Source organism: Tachyglossus aculeatus, chromosome 11 (genome assembly GCF_015852505.1).
Source record: "Tachyglossus aculeatus isolate mTacAcu1 chromosome 11, mTacAcu1.pri, whole genome shotgun sequence".
NCBI lineage: Eukaryota > Metazoa > Chordata > Mammalia > Monotremata > Tachyglossidae > Tachyglossus > Tachyglossus aculeatus.
In genome coordinates this window covers 32,710,116-32,731,807 of record NC_052076.1, presented here as the reverse complement: position 1 = coordinate 32,731,807, position 21,692 = coordinate 32,710,116, and the positions used below count along the sequence as shown (strand labels likewise).

Below are 21,692 nucleotides of genomic sequence, written 5' to 3'. Positions count from 1 at the left end.
ATGCCCAAAGCCTTACTGAAGGCAATTCTCCTCCAGGAGGCCTTCCCAGACTAAGCCCCACTTTTCCTCATCTCCCACTCCCTTCTGCATTGCCCTGATTACTCCCTTTGCTCTTCCCCCATCCCAGCCCCACAACACTTTAGTACATATCTGTAACTGTATTTATTTGTATTGATGCCTGTCTCCCCTCCTCTAGACTGTGAGCCCGTTATTGGGTGGGTAGGGATTGTCTCTAATTTGTTACTGAATTGTACTTTCCAAGCGCTTAGTACAGTGCTCTGCACACAGTAAGCCCTCAATCAACACGATTGAATGAAGGGATGAATGTCACTGTTGACTGTTGAATTGTACTCTCCCAAGTGCTTAGGACAGTGCTCTGCACACAGTAAGTGCTCAATCAACACGATTGAATGAAGGGATGAATGTCACTGTTGACTGTTGAATTGTACTCTCCCAAGTGCTTAGGACAGTGCTCTGCACACAGTAAGCGCTCAGTCAATACGATTGAATGAATGGATGAATGTCACTGTCGATTGTTGTATTGTACTTTCCCAAGTGCTTAGGACAGTGCTCTGCACACAGTAAGCGTCAATCGATACAATTGAATGAATGGATGAATGTCACTCTCAATTGTTGATTGTACTCTCCCAAGTGCTTAGGACAGTGCTCTGCACACAGTAAGCGCTCAATCGATACAACTGAGAGAATGGATGAATGGATTTCTCCGGAATAATAATAATGATAGCATTTGTTAAGCACTTACTATGTGCAAATCACTGTTCTAAGCGCTGGGGGGATACAAGGTGATCAGGTTGTCCCACGTGGGGCTCACAGTCGTAATCCCAATTTTCCAGATGAGGTCACTGAGGCCCGGAGAAGTGAAGTGACTTACCCAAAGTCACACAGTAGACAAGTTGGCTCAGTGGAAAGAGCCCGGGCTTTGGAGTCAGAGGTCACGAGTTCAAGCCCCGGCTCCGCCAATTGTCAGCTGTGTGACTTTGGGCAAGTCACTTGACTTCTCTGGGCCTCAGTTCCCTCATCTGGAAGATGGGGATTAAGACTGTGAGCCCCCCGTGGGACAACCTGATCACCTTGTAACCTCCCTAGCGCTTAGAACAGTGCTTTGCACATAGTAAGCGCTTAATAAATTCCATTATTATTATTATTAAGTGGCGAGCCAGGATTTGAACCCAAGCCCGGACTCTTTCCACTGAGCCACGCTGAATCCCAGCAGCTCTCCTCTTGCCTGTTGCTTCCCAGAGACTTGATGTCTTCCTCCTCTCCCCTCTCCCGCGTCTGTCCCCGCCTGGGTGCTCGGCCTGGAGAGAAGACCTTGTTGGGGTCCCTCGCCCCCCGGCCTTGCCCGCACAGGCTCACCCCCTCGCACATTCATTCATTCATTCAATCGGATTTATTGAGCGCTTACTGTGTGCAGAGCACTGGACTAAGCGCTCGGGAAGTGCAAGCTGGCAACATAGAGAGAGGGTCCCTACACAACAACGGGCTCACAGTCGAGGAGGGGGGACGTGGCTCCTCCGGGGAGGGGAGGGAAGGGGCGGAGCGGAGAGGGGAGGGGGCGCAGATGGGCGGGAAACTACTTAGACGCCTAAAGCGGTTCGGTTCAGAGACGGAGCGGCGCACCCAGCCCCCGGCCGGACCCTGGAGAAGCCCCCCAATCCCGCCCGACCCGGATTCCCTGGGCCCTGTCCGGATGGCCCGGAGGGGAGGTAAGGACCGGGGGGCGGGGGATGGGGGGCAGAGGGGTCGAGCTTAGTTCCCAGCGCTTAGGACAGTGCTTGGCACATAGTAAGCGCTTAACAAATCCCATCATTATTATCCGGGGCTTGGGGGTCCAATAGGCAGCGGGAGGAGGGAGAGGATTAGATCAACCCTTGGGGAGGGGGTCTCTTCCTTCCCTCCTCCATCCCCCTCTCGGGGCGGCAGATGGGGAGCTATGAGGTCCGGGCGGGGGCGCGGAGGGGAGCAGATCCCGGCGCAGAGTTTGGGTCCCGAAAGGTTCCTGATGGCGACTGAACTCGGTGTGGTCATCGCCTCCTCCGACCGCTGCTCCGGCCCCAGCCCTCAACCCCCAACCCCCGCCGGGATGGAGTCTCCTTTGTTCCCCCTTTTAGACTGTGAGCCCACTGTTGGGTAGGGACTGTGTCTATATGTTGCCAATTTGTACTTCCCAAGCGCTTAGTACAGTGTTCCGCACATAGTAAGCGCTCAATAAATACGATTGATGATGATGATGATGATGTTACTTAGCCGGGCCGCTCGGCTGGCGAGAGAAATAAACAAGGAGGATGGGGCGGGGGGCACCGGGGCTCTGAGCTTTCGGATCCCCCACCCTCTGTCCATCCACCGCCCCTGAGGGTCGAACCCCCCTGCCCTGCCCCTTTTCCCCGCAACCCCTGCCCCGATCCTAGCGGGCATCCAGGAGTCGCTCACCCCCTCCACCCCCAATTTGCCCTCCTCCTCACACCCGGTCGCCCCCACCCTCTAGGACGTATTGGGAAGGCACGAACTCGGCTCCACAAGTGTCCAAGGGCAGGGTTTGGGGACTGAGATGGCCCTGGCGGCCCCCAACTCGGCCTGTCCCCTCTCTGGCCCGGGTACTGCGTTTTCACTGCCCCTTCCTTGCCAGCCCGTGGGCATTGTAGGGGAGGGGTCCGTAGCAGCTCCCCAGAATCAATGGCATCAGCCTCGCACGCATTTGTGTTGTGGGGTTGGGCCCAAGAAAGAGAGTCACGTTCCCAGCCCCCGGCCCAGCAGCTACCCCCGCATCATTTTTTTTTTTTTTTTTGTGTGTGTGTGTGTGTTTTCCATTGTAGCCCATCCCCTGCCCCAGCACGTGACCTGTCTAGTAGTTACCATGGAGACCCCATTGGTACCTTGCTTTTCTCCTCCCTTTTCCCCTCCCCGTCTCCCCTTCTTCTTCCCCCTTGGTTGCCTAGAGACCATTTATCCTTGGCACTTCTGGTGGGTGGACTCTTGGCACCAACCGACCCTCACCCCACTCTCCCCTCTGCTCACTTTCACCCTTCCTCTTCTCCTCCCCGGGCCTAGGCCTCGAGGGGTGGGGATGGAAGGAATGTCGACTGCGGAAGGGGGTCTATCCAGTCCGAGAAGAAGGAATGTGTTGGGTTGGGGAGAGAAGAGTGGGGGCGACTTGGTGGTTAGTTTTAACCAAAATGAGAGGAGCATGAGCAGAGAAACCTGGAATCCAGATGCTTGTCTGACATCCATCTGGGGCCGAGGGGGTGGCCAGAGAAAGGCCTGCCCCCAGGAATTTTTCACAAAATTAGTTAACCCCAACCCCCTTCTTTCCCCCAGGGTGAGGGGCTGGTGGGGCCCAGGGCGGAGTCCATCCTCCTCTTGCCTCAGGATCTGTTTACTTGGAGACTCTAAGCTCGTTGGTAGAAATATCTACCAACTCTGTTGTACTGGGCTCTGCCAAGCACTTAGTTCCATACTATGCACGCAGTAAGCGGTAGATAAACACCACTAATGACAATGCACACTGTTGCAGATGGAGGTGGGGCATTCTGGGAGAGATGCGTCCATGAGTCGCTATGGGTCGGAAACGCCTCGACAGCATTAGACGAGTCAAGCTCTCAATAAATATGATTGACTGATTGATGGTGGAAAGAGAGAGATGGCACTGTGGGGGACTGGGAAACACAGCTTGTTAGTCCTTTCTGGGTGCAAGAGTTATGGAGGAGAAGGGGGAGAGACACAGGTGGACCTAGACTACTGGTAAGAGAAACCCAGCTCTCAGGAGGGGCCGGGAAGGGGGACCTATGAGCCCAAGGGGACCTCTCCTAGTGGGGAGCCAGAGTCCACTCTTTCCTGGCTGCCCCTGGGGAGGGGACTGGTCTTGGTTGGCTGGCTCCCTGCAGGGCCCTTTGTGGGTGGTGAGGAGACTACCTTGGTCAAGGAGTCAATGCCTTGTGTTGGGGTTTCTGTGTGGGCTGGCCTTGGGGCAGGGAGACAGTTTGGATGACCCAACCCAGGTCGGGTGGGGAGGGACCTGGGCCAAGGGTCTGATCTGCCCCCAGCTGAACTATGTGGTCTAATAGGAGGCTGGATTGCATGTCCTCTTCCCCCAGCCTCGGTCAGGGGAGGGGAATCCAGCTCAGCCCCCAACTCCAGGTTCACCATCCTTTCCACAACTTGCCTGGGCAACGTTTCCTCCAGGATTGATGATAATGATAATAACAATAATAATAATAATAATAATAATGGCATTTATTAAGCACTTACGATGTGCAAAGCACTATTCTAAGCACTGGGGGAGGCTGCAAGGTGATCAGGTTGTCCCACGGGGGGCTCACAGTCTTCATCCCCATTTTACAGATGAGGGAACTGAGGCCCGGAGAAGTGAAGTGACTTGTCCAAAGTCACACAGCTGATAACTGGCGGAGCCGGGATTTGAACACATGACCTCTGACTCCAAAGCCCGGGCTCTTTCCACTGAGCCATGCTGCTTCTCTGATAATGATAATAATAAAGTAATTGTGGTATTTGCTCATTCCCTACTATGTGTCAAGCCCTGTGCTAGGTAAGTGCTGGCCTCAGTGCAGGATAATTAGATGGGACTCAGTCCTTGTCCCACCTAAGTCTCACAGGGGGAGAGAGAATAGGTATTTAATCTTCATTTTACAGGTGAGGAAACTGAGGCATAGAAAAGTTAAGTGACTTGCAGAAGGTCACTCAGCAGGTAAATGGCAAAGCCAAGATTAGACCCCAGGTCTCCTGGTTCCCAGACCTATGCTCTTTCCACTAAGACGCACTGCTTCTCAAACTGCTTCAGGAAACTCAACCTTCCTATGCCACTAACGTAGGGTTGGGGTCAAGCGGCCATAGGGCTCTGTCAGAGGAGCTAAGAGAGGGATGTGTGTCAAGGGTGACGTCACTGCATTCTCCTCCATGCACACTATGCTCACACCCACATATTGACCATATACCTCTCCCTTTCTCTGATCCTGACCCTGAGGACAGCACCCAAGAGGGCACTCAACGCACCCCTCCTTTCCTGCCCATGGCCTCTCCTTCCCCATCTCTTTCTGCCCTGGCCCGTCAGAACCCTGGGCCCTGGGGGAAAGAGCTGTGATTTTGACGTCCTGAGCTGTCTGGAGCTGCAGAAGCCACAGATGGAGAAAGAGAACTGTGGCCGCTTTCTCTCCCTCTGATGACTGACCAGGGCTGGAAGTTCGGAAGCCCCTTGCAGAGAGAAGGGAGTTTTGAAATGGCTCTGAGCCTCCTGCACACACCCTGACATCTGCAGATGCCACAGCTGGAGCTAGAGTGGGCTGGGTGGTCAGAGATAGGGGTTGTTAAGGCAAGGGACTAGTTTGGTAAGACCATGGTGGCATCCCAGGCTTTGAGATGCCAGTTTCACCTGTCCATTGAGAGGGTATTTCCCTTTCTCACCATTCCTCCTTTTCCAGGGAAAGATCCAGGCAACCCATGATGGTACCAAGGGGCTGGGACCAGGGAACTAGTCTGGTTCTGGGACCCAGTCAAATCCTATGATTCTGGGCCACTCCCAACCCTCCTCCAGTCTTATCTTCTTCAGGCTAACTCATCCCCGCCACCTTAGCCCTTTCTTGTGGTTCTCTGCTTGGCATCCCCAGGCTGAGCCCTCTGGGCTTGGGAAGGCCCATGTTTCAGCTAGGACATTGGCATAGGGCCCGGATGGTTGGTCCCGAGTGGTCCTCCCACTGGATGGGGTGAGGTGGAGGTGAGTCAGACTCTGGCATTAGTGCTGATGCCCTTCAGCCCTCGCCGCAGTGGGCTCAATCCTGTTGAGATCCACAGACCCCATGGGACAAGAGACTTGGGGGAGAAGAGGGAATTATGTCCTGGGCAGAGTGCACGGGATCCTGTGAAGTAAGCATGTTGTCACCCCTTCTTCCACTGGCCACTGTTTTTCTTCAGTGGACCCCATGGAGTAGGCTAAGATGGGGTACCCCACCCCCGAAGCAACTGCATGGCTACAATGGACAATGGACATTCTGCTGGGTAAGTGAGGGGCTGAGGAATCTGGCTGCCTTCCCTTTGAGCCCCAGATTCACCCCAGCCCTGAGGCCTCTTCTGTTCTGAAGCCAGATCATAGGTTTGGAGACATAGGTTTGACCAGATGCCTTGTCCGCAGACTTACCCAAGGGGTTCTCTGTTTGGCAGGGGTGGGCGTTTAACTGTGTTTTCCACCCGATGTCTCGTGATCCTTTTCCAACACCGGTGACTCAAACCTCACACATCCCCAGCTATTCAGGCTGAGATTTGGTGCTTATGATTTGGGGCCTTCAGCAGATCGGTGAGGGGGCATCTGTATGTGCCCACGTCTGTGGTGTTTGTGAGCATCCACAGCTGTGTCTGCCTGCATCTCTCTCTGCCCTCATTTGTGGAAGAGAGGGTATATCCACCTGTGACTATACGCACATGTGGGTCTGTGTCGGGGGGTGTGGGTTTGGGTGTCCACATACTACAAGAGACAGTTCTACTTGGGCTGTGGGAACCAGAAATAGGAAATGAATTCCCCATTCATTTAGTTGTATTTATTGAGTGCTTTCTGTGTACGCAGCACTGTATTAAGCGCTTGGGAAAGTACAATACAACAATAAACAGACACATTCCCTGACCACAACCTGGTTTGCCAGTTGATATGGCCCAAGTTACTTAGCTCCACAGGTGGCAACTGCAGCCACGATCAACACGGTGTTGGTCCCTCTCTGTCTCTTTTACCACCTCCCCCACTCCCCTCTGTCCCTCCCTGTTCCCATCCATCCTGCTTTATCCATCCTCATCCCCCGTTGTCTTTCCCCAGTCCCCTCTGTGTTCCTGTGTGACCCTGTGTCCCTCCCCACTTTCCTCTGTTGCCTTCTGTTCGGCCTTACCCTGCCCCAGCCCGGTGAGAAGCTGTGAATGTCAGAGCCTGCCCCTCCTACCCCACAACTAGTGTTCTGCCCTGGTCTACCAAAACCCTCCCTCTCCCGCTCCTAACCAAGCCCTGCCTGCAGTTCCAGGTGAGCCAGGGCATCCAGCAGAGTCTCCTCCAAGGCCGGGTGGATGGGGTGGCCTGTTCTAGGCCTGTCCCCAGTGTCCAAAAGATGCTTAGTTGGTCAGGGCATAGAGGGGGAACCCAGGAACTGTGGGACCACTAGCAGGCAGCCACCTGAAGCCCAACGTGGAACAGTGTGGTCCAGCAGCGAAGGGCAGAGAGAAGTCCAAACTCCCAGCATCTCCTCACCAGTCCAAGAAAAAAGAGGGGTTCCTAGATCCGTTGCTCCTTGGCCTGAGCCCCAGCCCTCTGCCTGGAGAGCCCCGGTCAGATCCCAGCTCCGTGGAGGATGGCAGGGCTTGGAGGGCCCCATTTGGGCTCTGGAGAGAGCCATTTTTTAAATATCTTTTTTTAAAATGGTATTTTAAATAGTATTTGTTATGTGCTTACTATGTGCCAGACACTCTACTAAGAAGTAGGGTAGATACAAAATAATCAGATTGGACACAATCCCTGTCCCACAGGGGGCTCACAGTCTTAATCCCCATTTTACAGATGAGGAAACTGAGGTACAGAGAAGTTAAGTGATTTTCCCAAGGTCACCCAGCAGATAAGTGGTGGAGCTGGGATTAGGATTTGGGTCCTTCTGACTCCCCAGGCCTGTGCTGTAATCATTAGGCCACGCTGCTTCCCATAGGAACTTTCCACAGGAATAACAGCTCAGAATGACTCTCCCCAACCTTGGGCCAGTCCTGGGCTGTTTAGGGAATAGGCCAGCAAGGATCCACTAGATGCAAGTAGGGAAGATGAAAATGAGAAAAACAGGAGGCTGGCCTGGTGAAGAGGCCCGGCCCTGTGTCCATCCTGTGTCAATAACACCTATTGAGCATTTAATTGGTGCAGAGCACTGTACTAAGTCCTTGGAAGAGTGCAGTGGAAGACACCCTCCCTGCCCTTCAAAGCGCTTACAATCTAGCCTCTCAGAGAGAGCTGGAAGACAAACATGTTTTGGACAAACTTGATTTTGCCCTTGCTTAAGGCTGCCTGTGTTGCCTTTTTAAGTGTACAGTCTGGCTTTTGTCTCTATCTCTGTTTCTGTCTTCTCCTGCCTCTGAGTTTCTGTTATTTGTCTCTGAACAGCACGTGTCTTGATCTCCGCCATTCTCCCTCCCGTGCCTCTGTCCCTTCTCCTCCCCCTTCTCTCCCTGCCCTTCTCTGGAACATTTGATTGCAGAGGGAGGACTAGCACTCCCGCCGATCCCGCTCCTCCCACCCCATCCAGCTTGGGCATCTCCAGCTGGCCTTTCACTCCTCCACTTCCCAGAGTCCCAAGCGGAGCTGGGGCCCCGGGAACCTGGCCGTTTTCCAGGGGGAGGAGAAGCCGCCTAGGGTGTCTCCTTTCAGTACGTCCTCCCACTGAGTGGGTCCGCCCCGGCTCCAGCCTCCCGCCAGACACTGGCCCCAGTGTCTGCACGAAAGGGAGAGGAGCCGGTGGAGGAGACTGGGAGGGTGGGAACCAGCCAGCACCAACTTTAGGCCCTTTCCCCTGTCCTTCCCATCCCTCTTCTTCCCTCTCCCTCCTGACCCCTGCTCCTTCCTTTCCTTTGCTTTAGGAGAAGTTAGAAGACAGATAGACGGAGGAAGTTGAGCACCGGACTGGGGGTGAGGGAGTGTCAAATCTTTCCTAATTGTTGGGGGTGGGGAAAGATTGAGAACTGCCCCCAACACACCCACCCCTGACCATTTCCTATTCTTTCTCAAGCCGTTCCCCCTTTCCCATCCTTTCCTCTGGGCCCTGAAGAAGGCTCCTGCCCCCCTAGGGTGAACTGCCCCATTCATCACGGGCTGCAGCCCCTTCCTCTGTCAAATGGGTCTGGTCAGCCAAGGAATGAAGGACTTTTAGGGGTGTCAAGCCCCAGCCCTTGCCCTAAAGCATTGTCACTATCTGATGACTAGTAGTATTCCTTTCTGGGACTATGTAGACTGCAGAATCGACTTATTTGTCTGCTGTCGATTCCTCTTCCTGAGGCCCTCCTAACTCCATGGTGGGTAATAAGGATATCCATGGGAAGGGGACATGAAGAGCTTATCTAGGGATGAAGGGGCCCCCTAGCCATGACACAGGACATAGTTAAAGGAGACAAAAGAATGGACTTTCTGCCATAAAGAAGGAATGTTTATCCTGAAGGTCTTAAAGTTTGGATCAATAATAGTAGTAACATTTATTGAGTGCCCACTTGATGTGGTACACTCTACTAGGTATTTGGGATTAAAGAAGTGACTTGATTGACACCTGCTTACATGAAGCTTATATTCTCACAGGGAGAAAAACATAAAAATATAACTCAAGCAGTCAAAATGGAGTACATATATATGTATGCACGCACACAACATACACACATATATATATATATGTGTGTGTATATATATATATACACATGAATGCTGAGGAGAGTTAATCACTGCTGTAGGAAGTAGTGTGGCCAAGTGGAAAGGGCACAGACCTGGGAGTTAAAGGACCTGGGTTTTAATCCCTGCTCCACCACTTGCCTGCTGGGTGATCTTGGGTAAGTCACTTAACTGCTCTGTACCTCAGTTTCCTCAAGTGTAAAATGGGGATTCAGTACCTGTTCTCCTTCCTACTTAGACTGTGAGCCCCATGTGGGGCAGGAACTCTGACCTAATTGATTTGTCTCTAACTCAGTACTTGGAACAATGCTTGTGCTTGACATACTAAGTGCTTAACGAATAGTGTTTTAAAAAAAACTGGCTGAAGTGATGTTAGAGTTCAGGGAGATTAATCAGTGGAAAGCTTGTTGGAGGAAGAGAGATTTTTGGAGGACTTTGAAGGCAGAGAGAGCTATCTGATTTGGGGAGGGAAGGAGTTCTAAACTTGGGGGATAGAGTGAACGAGGGGATGGAGGCAGAAGAGTCGAGAGCAAGGTACAGTTATAAGGTTGTCTTGGGAGGGATGGAGATGGGGTTGGGGAATAGCGGTTGAAGAGAGCAGAGAGGTAAGGCGGAGGCCCGTGAAGCCGATGGTGAGAACTCTTTGTGTGATGTGGAGAGACACAGGAAGCTAGCGGAGGGTTTTGGGGAGGGGAGTGATGTAGGCCTAGTGACGCTTCAGAAAGACAATCTGGGCAGCTGTGTGCCGCGTAGATTGGAGTGGGGAGGGGCTGGAAGCCGGGCGACCGGCGAGGAGGCTGATGCTCAACCCAAGGGATGGGAATAGGCATGAACCTAAATGGAGACAGATGGTTGGACTAAATGACCTCTCCTATGACCTAAGAAGGCTCCCCCCAACCCAGACCATTGCTTTACTAGGGAATAGTTTGTGCGCTGGTATCTCCACCCTCTCCCTTGGATTCCCATCCCCCTCTGCCCCACCATGGCTTGAGGGGGACAGCTCAGACAGTAAATGTTTAACCAACAAACTCCTCTCCCTTCTGTCCCTCTTTCCCAGGGAGATGGAGTCATTTCCCTGGCTTTCATGTGTCTAAGGGCTTTGGAACTCCAATTCCAGCCTTGCTACTGCTTGTCATGCTGGAGATCTCAGTGGGACTGGAAGGGCAAGAGAATGGGCTTCTGGGCTTGGGGATGAGGACCTAGAACAGCCTGCAGGACCTGGGAGCAAAGATAACTCCCCCCCACTCCATTGGGTGGCCAAAGGAGGTGGAGGAGGGGCATCTAGGAGCCTTAAAGAAACATACAGCAATCAGTCGATCCCTCAGTGGTATTTATTAAGCCCTTATTTTGTGCAGAGCATTGCACTCTGGGCCTAAGAGAATACAATGCATCAGAGTTGGTAGACCCTGATCCCAGGCCAGAGTTGAACCAAGAGGCCAGGCCTCCCCTTACCCCGCTCCCCACATCTGCCCTCCCTGCCCAGATCCCAGGGCCACTATGTGCCCGTGGGAGCTTTGGGGGCAGGAATCTCTGTCCCTGGAGCATGGCATTCTGTTCTCCAGCCTGGCCTTGCGGGGGCATTCTCAGTGCCCTCTGAGAAATGGGCATGAGACTATACTGGGCGAAGTGAATAGGTCTTTCACAAAGGTCTTCCACGCCTCTGGACTCATTTTCTCCTGACTCCACCCCTGTGGAACAGGGAGGGACTGGATGAGAGGGTGGCACAGATGGACTGAGCCTGGGGGTAACAGCAATGCTTTCTTTCTGCTTTCATACATAGACTGAGGCCCAGAGAGGTGAAGGTTCTTTCCAGAAGTCACTAAACACCTTCATAGGGAAGAGCCAGAAGTAGAACCCTAAACATTTGGCTCCTGGAGCTGGGGTTGAGGGGACGGGAGGGGCTCCTGTCCACTAGCTAGTACTCTCCCCAACCAAAAAGAGCCAGGCAGGCCAGGCCTCTACACTGCAGGCTGCCCCTCCACTAAATACACAAATAATGATAATAATGGCATTTATTAAGTGCTTACTATGTGCAAAGCACTGTTCTAAGCACTGGGGAAGTTACAAGGTGATCAGGTTGTCCCACGGGGGGCTCACAGTCTTAATCCCCTTTTTACAGATGAGGTAAATGAGGTACAGAGAAGTTAAGTGACTTGCCCAAAGTCACACAGCTGACAATTGGCAGAGCCGGGATTTGAACCCATGACTCCAAAACCCATGCTCTTTCCACTAAGCCACGCTGCTTCTCCTTAAATAGAGGGGTCCCTCAGACTTGAGGGCATGGGGGTGCAGAGGGTCTTCAGGCTCTTTCCTGGATCCTATATTGACAAGACCTGCAAGAGGTCATCTGGTCTAGCCCCCTGCCTCTGGGCAGCATCATCTTTAAACCATCCTAGATGGACAGTTTTTTTCTCCTGTCTCCTACCTAGAGGAAATGATTTTTAGAGTGGTAGCCAACTATGTGGGGGCAGTGGGGGCTGGGACTCTTCTAATTCCCAGATGTAGGGGTGAAGTCAATGTTCCCCATAACTATTTGGGGCTCATCATGGGGCTACTCTGAGACTGGATTTCAAAGGTAGGCTGGAAAGACCCTAAATCCAGTGTTTCCAGCCTATTCCCTCCATACAGTCTGCCTGCCCCCTCCTTTCGCCCACTGGCACTTAGGCTGGCAAGAGTTGCCAGGGGAGGGGGAGAGGCACGGAGGGGATGTCCTAAGGAGATTTCTTTGTAATTGGGGCCTGGGCAAAGTAAGGGGGAGGAGATTTTTTAATTGCATGCTGCTCCTGCATGCACCTTATTCCAGATGCCCCTGCTCCTACCTCCACCTCCGGCCAACATCCCTGTGAGCCACTTCCCTGGAATTAAGGGAAATTACAGGGCTCGAAGTGGTGAGGCCTAGTGGATACAGCACGGGGCTGGGAGTCAGAAGGACCTGGTTTCTAATCCCAGCTCTGCCACTTGTCTGCTGTATGACCTTGCTGTGTGACTTCACTTCTCTGGGCCTCAGTTAATTTCAGCTGTAAAATGGGGATTAAGACCGTGAGCCCTATTTGGGACAGGGACTGTGTCTAGCCTGATTAACTTGTATCTACTGTAGCGCTTAATACAGTGCCTCCCTGGCACTATAAATACCATAAAATTGGCAGTGACTGGTTGATTAATTCATAACGGTTCTCCTCTCTATCCAGTAAGGGGCTGATGGGTGCAAAAATGGAGAAATTCATTCATTCAGTCAATCATATTTATTGCATGCTTACTGTGTGCAGAGTACCGTACTAAGTGCTTGGGAGAGTACAATATAACAATAAACAGATACAGTACCTGCCCACAATGAGCTCACCCCCAAGGTCTCCAGAGAAGGGAGGAGGGGTACAGTGACTCCATCAGAACTGGGAGGAGAGACCCAAGCGTCCTTGTCCCTGCATTTGCCTGGTTCTTGGGAACAGGCTAACACATGAGAGGGAGGAAGATCTCTCTCAACCTCTCCTATCCCCAAGGCCTTCAGGCTGATATTGCATGTAGCCCAAGCCTTTGCTCCTCCTTTCATCGCAGCCTCCGTCATGGGAGGATGGGGTGGGCAGAGGGTGGTGGGATCCGGTTTCAGGCTGGGACAAAGGCGATTTGTGTTATCCAGGAGGTGCGCGCGTGTGTGTATCCATGTCTTCTGTATTCTCTAGGGGTACAGAGACATTTTCAAAGGGTGGCTGGAAGGGGGCGGGCATATGATTAAGATTCTTATTGGCTGAAAACCAAGTTCCATCCAGTGGCGAGATAATAATAACAATAATAATAATCATGGTATTTGTTAAGTGCTTACTTTGTGCCAAGCACCATACTAAGCGCTGGGGTGGATACAAGCAAATCGGGTTGGACACAGTCCCCTGTCCCACGGGGGACCCATAGTCTCAATCCCCATTTTACAGATGAGGTACCTGAGGCACAGAGAAGTGAAGTGATTTGCCCAAGGCCACACAGCAGACAAGTGGTGCAGCTGGGACTAGAACCCATGACCTTCTGATTCCCAGGCCCGTGCTCAATCCACTACGTCATGCTGCTTTGAGCAAGCTGGTGCTTGAGGAGCAAAGTATGAGGGGTGGGCTGTAGTAGGAGATCGGTGACGTGAGGTAGGAAGGTGTGAGCTGATTGATTGTTTTGAAGTCGATGGTAAGGGATTTCTGTTTGATGTGGAGGTGGATGGGCAACCACTGGAGGTTCTTGTGGTGTGGGGAGGGGTGGACTGAATAGTTTGAAAGGGTGATGCAGAAGGGAGAGGAAGCAGGGGGAGATATCTCAATGGTACAGCACATGCTTAGCGTGCACGGGGCCCCGGATCCATTTGAGAAGCAGCGTTGCCTAGTGGAGCCTGGGAATCAGAAGGACCTGGGTTCTAATCCCGACTCTGTCATTTGCTTGCTGTGTGCCCCTGGGCAAGTCACTTATGAGAAGCAGCATGGCTCGGTGGAAAGAGTCAGAGGTCATGGGTTCAAATCCCGGCTCCACCACTTTTCAGCTGTGTGACTTTGGGCAAGTGACTTAACTTCTCTGTGCCTCAGTTACCTCATCTGTAAAATGGGGATTAAGACTGTGAGCCCCACGTGGGACAACCTGATCACCTTGTAACCTTCCCAGCGCTTAGAACAGTGTTTTGTACTTATTAAATACCATTATTATTATTGTTATTATTATTATTATTATTACTTACCTTCTCCGTGCCTCCATTTCTTCAACTGCAAAATGGGGATTTGATACTCATTCTTCCTCCTAGACTGTGAGCCCCATGTGGGACAGGGCTATGTCCAACCTAATTAACTTGTACCTACCCAAGCGTTTAAAACAATATTTGACCCACTGTAGCAAATAGTGAAACAAAATCTGGGGAAGCCAGGCCAGTCATCATTTTGGGAGGAGCCCACCCATCTGAGAGCCATGAGTCATCAGGAGCTGGTGACTCAATCATCTCTCTTTGTGGGAGCACACAGCCCCTCCCCACAAACTCGGCCGGAGATTATCTGGGAGTGGAAACACAGCCAGTTGGGGGTAAATGAAGCGTGAATGGAAGGAAGACCAGTGGGTAGAGCTAAAAGGTGTGAATGTGGAATAAAGGTGGGAAGCGGAATTGGGCTCACACACATTTCTTGTTCCTGGAATGCTGAGTGTCTGGCATCTCCTATCAGCCAAGGGCAGCCTGCGTGGTAAGCCTGTTTCTTCCATTTAACACTGAGAGCAGCCAGCTGCAAACTCCTTGTGGATAGGGAATGTCTTTACCAACTCCTTTGTATTGTACTTTCTCAAGTGCTTAGTACAGTGTTTTGTGCACAGTAAAGTGCTAATTACATACCATTGGTTGATTGAGAAAAACCTTGCCATAAACCCTCTGTGACACTTCCTCCCGAGTCCAAGCGTTGGTAGTGTCATGACTAGGAAGGTGAGAAGGGAATCATGGAAGGCCTCCTGGAGGAAGTGACTTCCGAGGAGGTGGGGAGAGCTGTGGTCAGTGGGAAATAAAGCAGGAGAGAATTCCAGACATGGGAAAGGCTCACAGAGTGGGCCAGGTTAGTTAGAAGGTTAGGCAATGCGAGCAGGAGAGGCAGTTGGTATTCCTGATTGATGGATGGACCTCCTCAGCCCTCTAGACTGTAAGCTCCTTGTGTGTAGAAAACCTGTCTGCCAACTCTGCTATACTGTATTCTCCCAGGCTCTTAGAACAGTGCTCCGCCCACAGTAAAAGCTCAATTATCACGATTGATTGACTGGTTGAAATCTGGAGTTGGGGGCGCGTATGCGACCACAGTTACCTCATTTGTAAAACGGGGATTAGGACTGTGAGCCCCACGTGGAACAACCTGATCACCTTGTATCTCCCCAGCTCTTAGAACAGTGCTTTGCACATAGTAAGCGCCTAACAAATGCCATTATCACTATTATTATTTGTGCGGTACAAATCTGACCCCTTGTGGACTTCTTCGGGAACGGCAGGCTGCCCCGTCGCAAGCAAGAAGGAAAAACTGGTGAAGGAGGGAGGAAAAAAAGGCGCGGGGGCAAACAGGAGGAACCCTGAGAGGTCAGGCAAGATGAGAAAGAGGAACCCTGAGAGAGAGCCAGATACCTGCCCCCCTTTCGCCGGTGGAAAAACTGAGTCGCAGAGAGGGTTTTAAAAGCAGTGGAATTTACCAGCTGCCAGGGATGGCCAGGGAGGGATGATTGCCATAACTTCTCCAGGGCCTCTCCAGCTTGAGGAGTCTGGGATGCGATGGCCCTGATGTCACTTCCTCTACCTGTCTGTCTCCCGTTTTAGACTGTAAACTCCTTTGGGGCAGGGACCGTGACTCTCAACTCTACTGTATTGTACTCTCCCAAGCACTTAGTACAGTGCTCTACACACAGTAAGCGCTCAGTAAATACCATTGGCTGACTGATTGTCTGAGTTGACTGTTCTCTCTCCTCTTTAGACTGTGTGCCAGGAACTGTGCCCAATCACCTGTATTATGTCTATATCAGCAAACATAACAGTGCTTATGAAATACCACAGTACTAGTAATGATAAAAATTGGCTGGCCAAAGATCTAGAAGTGGGACCTTTTTAAAATGGTACTGTACTAAGTGCTGGGGTACATAGAAGCTAATCAGGATGAACATAGGCCATGACTCACAATCGTAATCCCCATTTTACAGATGAGTTAACTGAGGCACAGAAATTAAGTGACTTGCCCAACATTACACAGCAGCAGACAGGTGGCAGGATTAGAACTCAGGTCCTTCTGACCCCCAGGCCTGTGCTTTATTCACTAGGCTACACTGGTTCTCCCTGGACATTGGAGGGAGGAAGCCCCTTCCCTTCCCCTCACCTCTGGGTTTGTCCCAGAGAGTGACCACTCCTTCCCCTTTGTCTAGGAGCCATGGAGACCATGTTGATCTTTTTATGCAGCCTGCTGGTCCCGGCAGTTCTGGCCAGTGGTAAGTAGCCTGGGAGAGTAACCTCAGCTCAGGCCCTGGAGGACGGAGAGAAGAAGAGGAAGAGTTTGGGAGCCTAAAGTCTTTCTGATTTGGAAGAGTGGGCCCGGGTCGCTGCCTCTCAGCAACACTTTAAGGCTTTGACACTCACACACTTAGCTTGGGTCTAGATGAACTAATTTATCCGGGAAATCCAGCTCCTCCCACAATACCCTTTGGCTTCAATTACCCAGCTGAACCCCTGCTCCCCTATATCTCCCCAGTAAGGAAAATCACAAACTGGATTGCAGGAATTAAAGCACATTGATGGGGCTGGAATTTTCCAGATTATTGGCAGGTGCGAACCCATCTGAAATGTTACAGAGGGAGGTGGTGGGTGGCAAAGACACCTGTCTTCCCTGACCCTGTGCACTTTTTACAACAGCTGATCCGAAAACAGAAGAAGACCCTTTTCACTATGGTGAGTTTGGGAGGCTGGCGGGGGTGTGCCGGGAGAACAGGGGCCCCATAGTGGGGGAGAGAAGAGGGGCTCCCTACTCACTCCGCTCTCCCTCCTGCCCTGGCAGATTACCAGAGTCTGAGGATTGGCGGCCTGGTGTTTGCTGTGGTCCTGTTCTCCGTAGGAATCCTGCTCATCCTCAGTAAGTCACCAGTACAGGGCTTGGGAATGGGGGCAGTCTTCAGTCGCAGCCCCCAGCTCCCCACCCACCCACCCAAAATGAAGTGGGTTTCTAGAGGAAAGGATGGTTTATACCAGAGAATCTGCTTCCAGCTGAGAGTTGACCACCCCTGTCTGACCTCATTACTGACTCCCTGAGATTATCCACATTCCTCACATCCCCTTGGCTACTTTTGGCTCTTTTCTATTCCAGGTCGTCGGTGCAAGTGCAGCTTCAACCAGAAGCCCAGGTAGGAGGAAGGGGTGGATTTCCAAGCCAGCCATGCTCCAGGGTCTCTGATTGAGGAAGAAGGGGGCTGGGGGTGGGTGAGTAAGGAAGTTGAGCCCTCTCTCTTCAGCCCATCTCCTTCCTCCTCCTCATCAATCCCAGACACCTGAGATCAGGTAGATCCAAGACCTGGATCCAGGACCTATCTCTGGCTAGAACCCCACCTAATAATAATAATATTACTTGTGGTATTTGTTAAGCACTTACTATGTGCCAGGCACTGTATTAAGCGCTGGGGTGGTTACAAGCAAATCGGGTTGGACACAATCCCTGTCCTACATGGGACTCACAGTCTTAATCCCCATTTTACAGATCAGGGAACTGAGGAAGAGAGAAATGAAGTGACTTGCCCGAGGCCACATAGTAGACAAGTGGCGGAGCCAGGATTAGGTCAGGCTGATAGTTGGGTCCCCCCTTATCCTTCCCCTCCTTATGACCCCCTTGCTGTCCCTGTGACCCCCTTCCTGACCAGGTTGGGTCTCTTACAGGGCCCCCGTGGATGAGGAGATGCAGGAAGAGACTCTGATCACCTCCAACGGTAACAGTTACAGCCTCGCCGCTGCCCGAGGGGGAGGGGGTCAGTGGGGGTCCAGCCAGGGACCAGGTCACAGAGGCTCCGCTCCCTAAAATGCTCTCTTCCATCTCTCTCCAGCCACGGAGCCGCAGAAAGCTGAGAACTGAGCTGCAGCCTCAGGTAAAGGCTGGAAGGCGGGGAACTGTGTCCTGCTTTGGGAGAAATCCCTCAGGTGTGGCCGAAAGAACTGACCTTCCCACACCCACAGGCAGAAGGAAGGACAGCTCTCTGGTGGCCAGCCCAAGCACTCTTTACGTCTTGCTAAGTTTGTGCCAGCTCTGCCCCAACTCAGGGTGACACCCCAGCCTCTGCTCCCACTCGTGCCCCGGACACAAAGTTGAGGAACAGCCTGAGACTTTTTTTAATGGTATTTAAGCACTTATTTTGTGCCAGGCACTATACTAAACACTGGGGTAGATATAAGCTAATCAGATTGGACAGTTCCTGTCCCACATAGGGCTCAGAGCTTTAATTCCCATTTGATAAATGAGAGAGCTGAGGCACAGAGAAGTGAAGTGATTTGTCCCAGATCACACAGCAGACAAATGGCAGAGACGGGGTTAGAACCCAGGTCCTCTGACTCCCAAGCTTGTGCTCTTTCCACTAGGCCACACTGCTTCTCAGTTGGTTATTCTGGAGTCTGCAAGAGCCAAGCAGCTGACTCTTGAGGGTCCCCGCCGCCATTCGTTCATTCAATCATACTTATTGAGTGCTTACTGTGTGCAGAGCACTGTACTAAGTGCTTGGGAAGTACAAGTTGGCACCAGTCAGAGACAGTCCCTACCCAACAACGGGCTCACTGTCTAGAAGGGGGAGACAGACAACGGGCAGCAAACGCATTTTCCTTTCTCCCTCCATAGCTCCCACCACCTGCAGACGGAAGCCTGGATGGGAACGCTGAGGCTTCAAAGGGCTGGAAACCCCAATTGGGGCCCTTCCCCCTCTACTGCTCCCCCCGGCCCCCTCCCTCCTCTCTACTCATCGAAGGCGTCTCTGCCGATTAACTCCCCCCCCGGCTGTACGTGTGTTTGTGTTTGCGTGTGTCCGTGTCCAAATGTGCGTGTATGCTGGCCCTGCCCTGGTCTGTGTGCTGTTCGTAGAACTTGGGCTGAATTTCAGCAGGCTGGGGAGTCAGGCCTTGCCACCCTGGAGCAGAACCCCCGCCCCCACCCCTCTGATGCCTCTTGCGGCCCCTCCCTCCAAATCCACTCCCCCACCCCTCTACCTGTAAGAGCCATTTGAGGCCGCTGGGCTAGACCCTAAGGCTGAGGATCTCCAAGCACTTAGCGGGGAATGGCTCGCATGGGGCAGATGCTGGAGAGCCTCATCTCTGGCCCTTGGGCCTGGTCTGGTGTCTCCCACCCTGGTTCCGGGCCCCTCTTTCTTCCAGCCCCGTTAGGAAGATGCTGAAAGTCCAGCCCCTCCCTCTCCAGGGACTATGGGGAAGAGGACAGAGAGAGAGCCCAGGAGTGAGGGTCTCCCTCAGAAAGTCATCCCTCCTCAAAGCAGGGCAACAGGAACGAAGGTTTCATCCTTCCGCACACTCCTGGTTTCCCTGCCCCTGCTCTGTGCCATTTCAGCAATAACCCTAGCAGTCTTCAACCCCTAGCTGTGCCAGGTCCAGACGGGATGCCATCTCTCTGTCGGCTCCCCAGGCTGGTCTGGGCCTCTCTCCTCCTCCCCCCACCCCAAGACACCCCGAATGTTGGGACGGGAAGCCCAAAGCCTCCCTGGCACTACCTTGGCGGCAGCCAGCAATCTGGAGAACATTTCCTCTGACCTTGTGCCCCAGCCCGGCCCTTAGTGTTAGCTGTGCACATCTCCCACTGTGGTCAGAGTGGCACTGTCTTGTACGTGTTCAGTATCAGCATTCAAATAAATAAACCCCTCTCCCACTAACGTATGTGTGTAGAAAACAGTGAGAACCCGAGTGTCATAAATCAAAGCAAAAAAAGCCCCCCACCCTCTCTGTCGTGTTTGCGTTTAAACCAAGCAAACTGTGCTGCTGAGACCCAGGACTGTTGTGCTATGTGTTGTGAACTAGACTCTCCAGGAAAAACAGAATAAAATATCATTTCTATGCCAGTGGCTCTTGGACAGTTCTCTAAAGGAGTAGCTTTAGGAGATGATACCCTCAGGGACCCCACTTTGCCTGGTCAGGGCTTAGGATGCTTATAGGAGCTGGGTGCACCATCCAGTAACCCTAGTTCTCCTCATTCAGCCCCTTAGTCTCCCCAATGATTCAGCATGGACCATCCAACACCCCTGATTCTCCCTTCTCTATACCTGACTCTCCCTCCAGTGACCCAGCACAAACCATACAACATCCCTGACTCTCCCCTTCTGCCTCTAGTTCTCCCCATTCCATCCTTGACTCTCCCCCAGGGACCTAGTGTGGATCACCTAACATCTCTGACTCTCCCCCTCCAGTTATCTATCATGGACCATCCAACCCCCCTGACTCTCCCTCCAGTGACCCCAAGGAACACTTGTCCATGAATCTGCCCAAACTCCTCTGGGATCTGTGGGTGTTCCCATCATCCAATCTCCTGGGGGAGCAGATTCCAGGTGCTCACCCCCTACCCTGACTGAGGATGTTTCTTTGGCACCCTGCCACCCTCCAGTTCTAATAGACACCCCTCACCCGATGGGGTGTCACTTAGGAAACAGCAATTCAGTGTCCACCCTGTCCACTTGCTTCCTGCTTCTGAAAACCCCAACCCTGTCCCCAGTCCATCTGCATTTGGAAACTGCTCCATTTTTCTGACCATCCCGGTTGCTGTTGTCTGTCCCAGCTCCGGTCCTGTCCTTCTTGAAATGTGTTGGTCAGAACTGCACCACGGGTCCAGGAGTGGTTCAGTGTGGTTATATCATGGCATGGCAGTACACAGTGTGCCTTGTGCCCTGAATGAGGATCAGGGGGCCCTAGTGCTTAGAATCAGTGGACTCTTTCCTGGAGGAGGGCTGGGGGTTTGTCTAGGGCAGAGGATCCCATAATCCAGAGGAGATAGGAGTCAACTCTAGCCCTTCAGGAGAATGAGGAGGCAGTACCAGCTTGCTGCCAAGGCAGTTGGGAAATTGTCAGGTGGGGAGCAGAGGACCTGGTGCTGCCATTCAGAGAGCTCCCTTCTCTCCCACACTCAGTCCTTTGTGGAGGTAGGTGAGCAAACTGAGGCTTCCCTGCTCCCAGCTCCATGGAGTTGGGAATAATTTTTCACCTTTCCATCCACACTGGATAGGGGGGAGGGTAGTCCCACCCACCAGTCTGAGTTTCCCGAGCCCTCTGGGGAAAGGGCTGGTGACCCCCATTTCTCTGGGATGAGGCTTCCCTGGGGATCCAGAAAGCTTGGCACAGTGGATATAACACAGGCCTAAGAGTCAGAAGGTCATCGGTTCTAAACCCAGTTCTGCCACCTGTCTGCTGTGTGACCTTGGGGAAGTCACTTCACTTCTCTGTGCCTCAGTTACCTCATCTGTAAAATGGGGATTGAGACTGTGGGCCCCACGAGGGACAGGAACTGTGTCCAACCCGATTTGCTTGTATCCACCCCAGCCCTTAGTATAGTGACTGGCACCTAATAAGCACTTAACAAATACCATTATTATTATTATAGTTAGGAATCAGGCCCAGGAATTCTGGCCTCAGGGACGGATCTGTGCCTCCAGCCTCCAAGGCAGAGACACCCCATTATTTTTCCTTTCCTTTCTCCTACTGAAGAGCAGATCCAACATAGAGAGGTTCAGGGTTTCAAGCAACTCCCCACAAACACGCTGAGGACCCCAGTTCGGAACAGCACAGCTTTGA

General features: G+C 52.4%; 1 protein-coding gene across 1 annotated transcript; it reads left to right on the top strand.

Annotated features, from left to right (window-relative positions):
• The first annotated feature begins 1,610 nt into the window (after positions 1–1,610).
• LOC119934968 (FXYD domain-containing ion transport regulator 6-like) lies at positions 1,611–19,972 on the top strand. The gene is made up of 8 exons (XM_038754562.1): positions 1,611–1,727; positions 16,307–16,369; positions 16,791–16,826; positions 16,933–17,007; positions 17,239–17,275; positions 17,802–17,851; positions 17,966–18,007; positions 18,748–19,972. The coding sequence occupies exons 1-7, from the start codon at positions 1,712–1,714 to the stop codon at positions 17,992–17,994; spliced, it is 306 nt and encodes a 101-aa protein (XP_038610490.1). The 5' UTR covers positions 1,611–1,711; the 3' UTR covers positions 17,995–18,007; positions 18,748–19,972.
• The last annotated feature ends 1,720 nt before the right edge of the window (positions 19,973–21,692 follow it).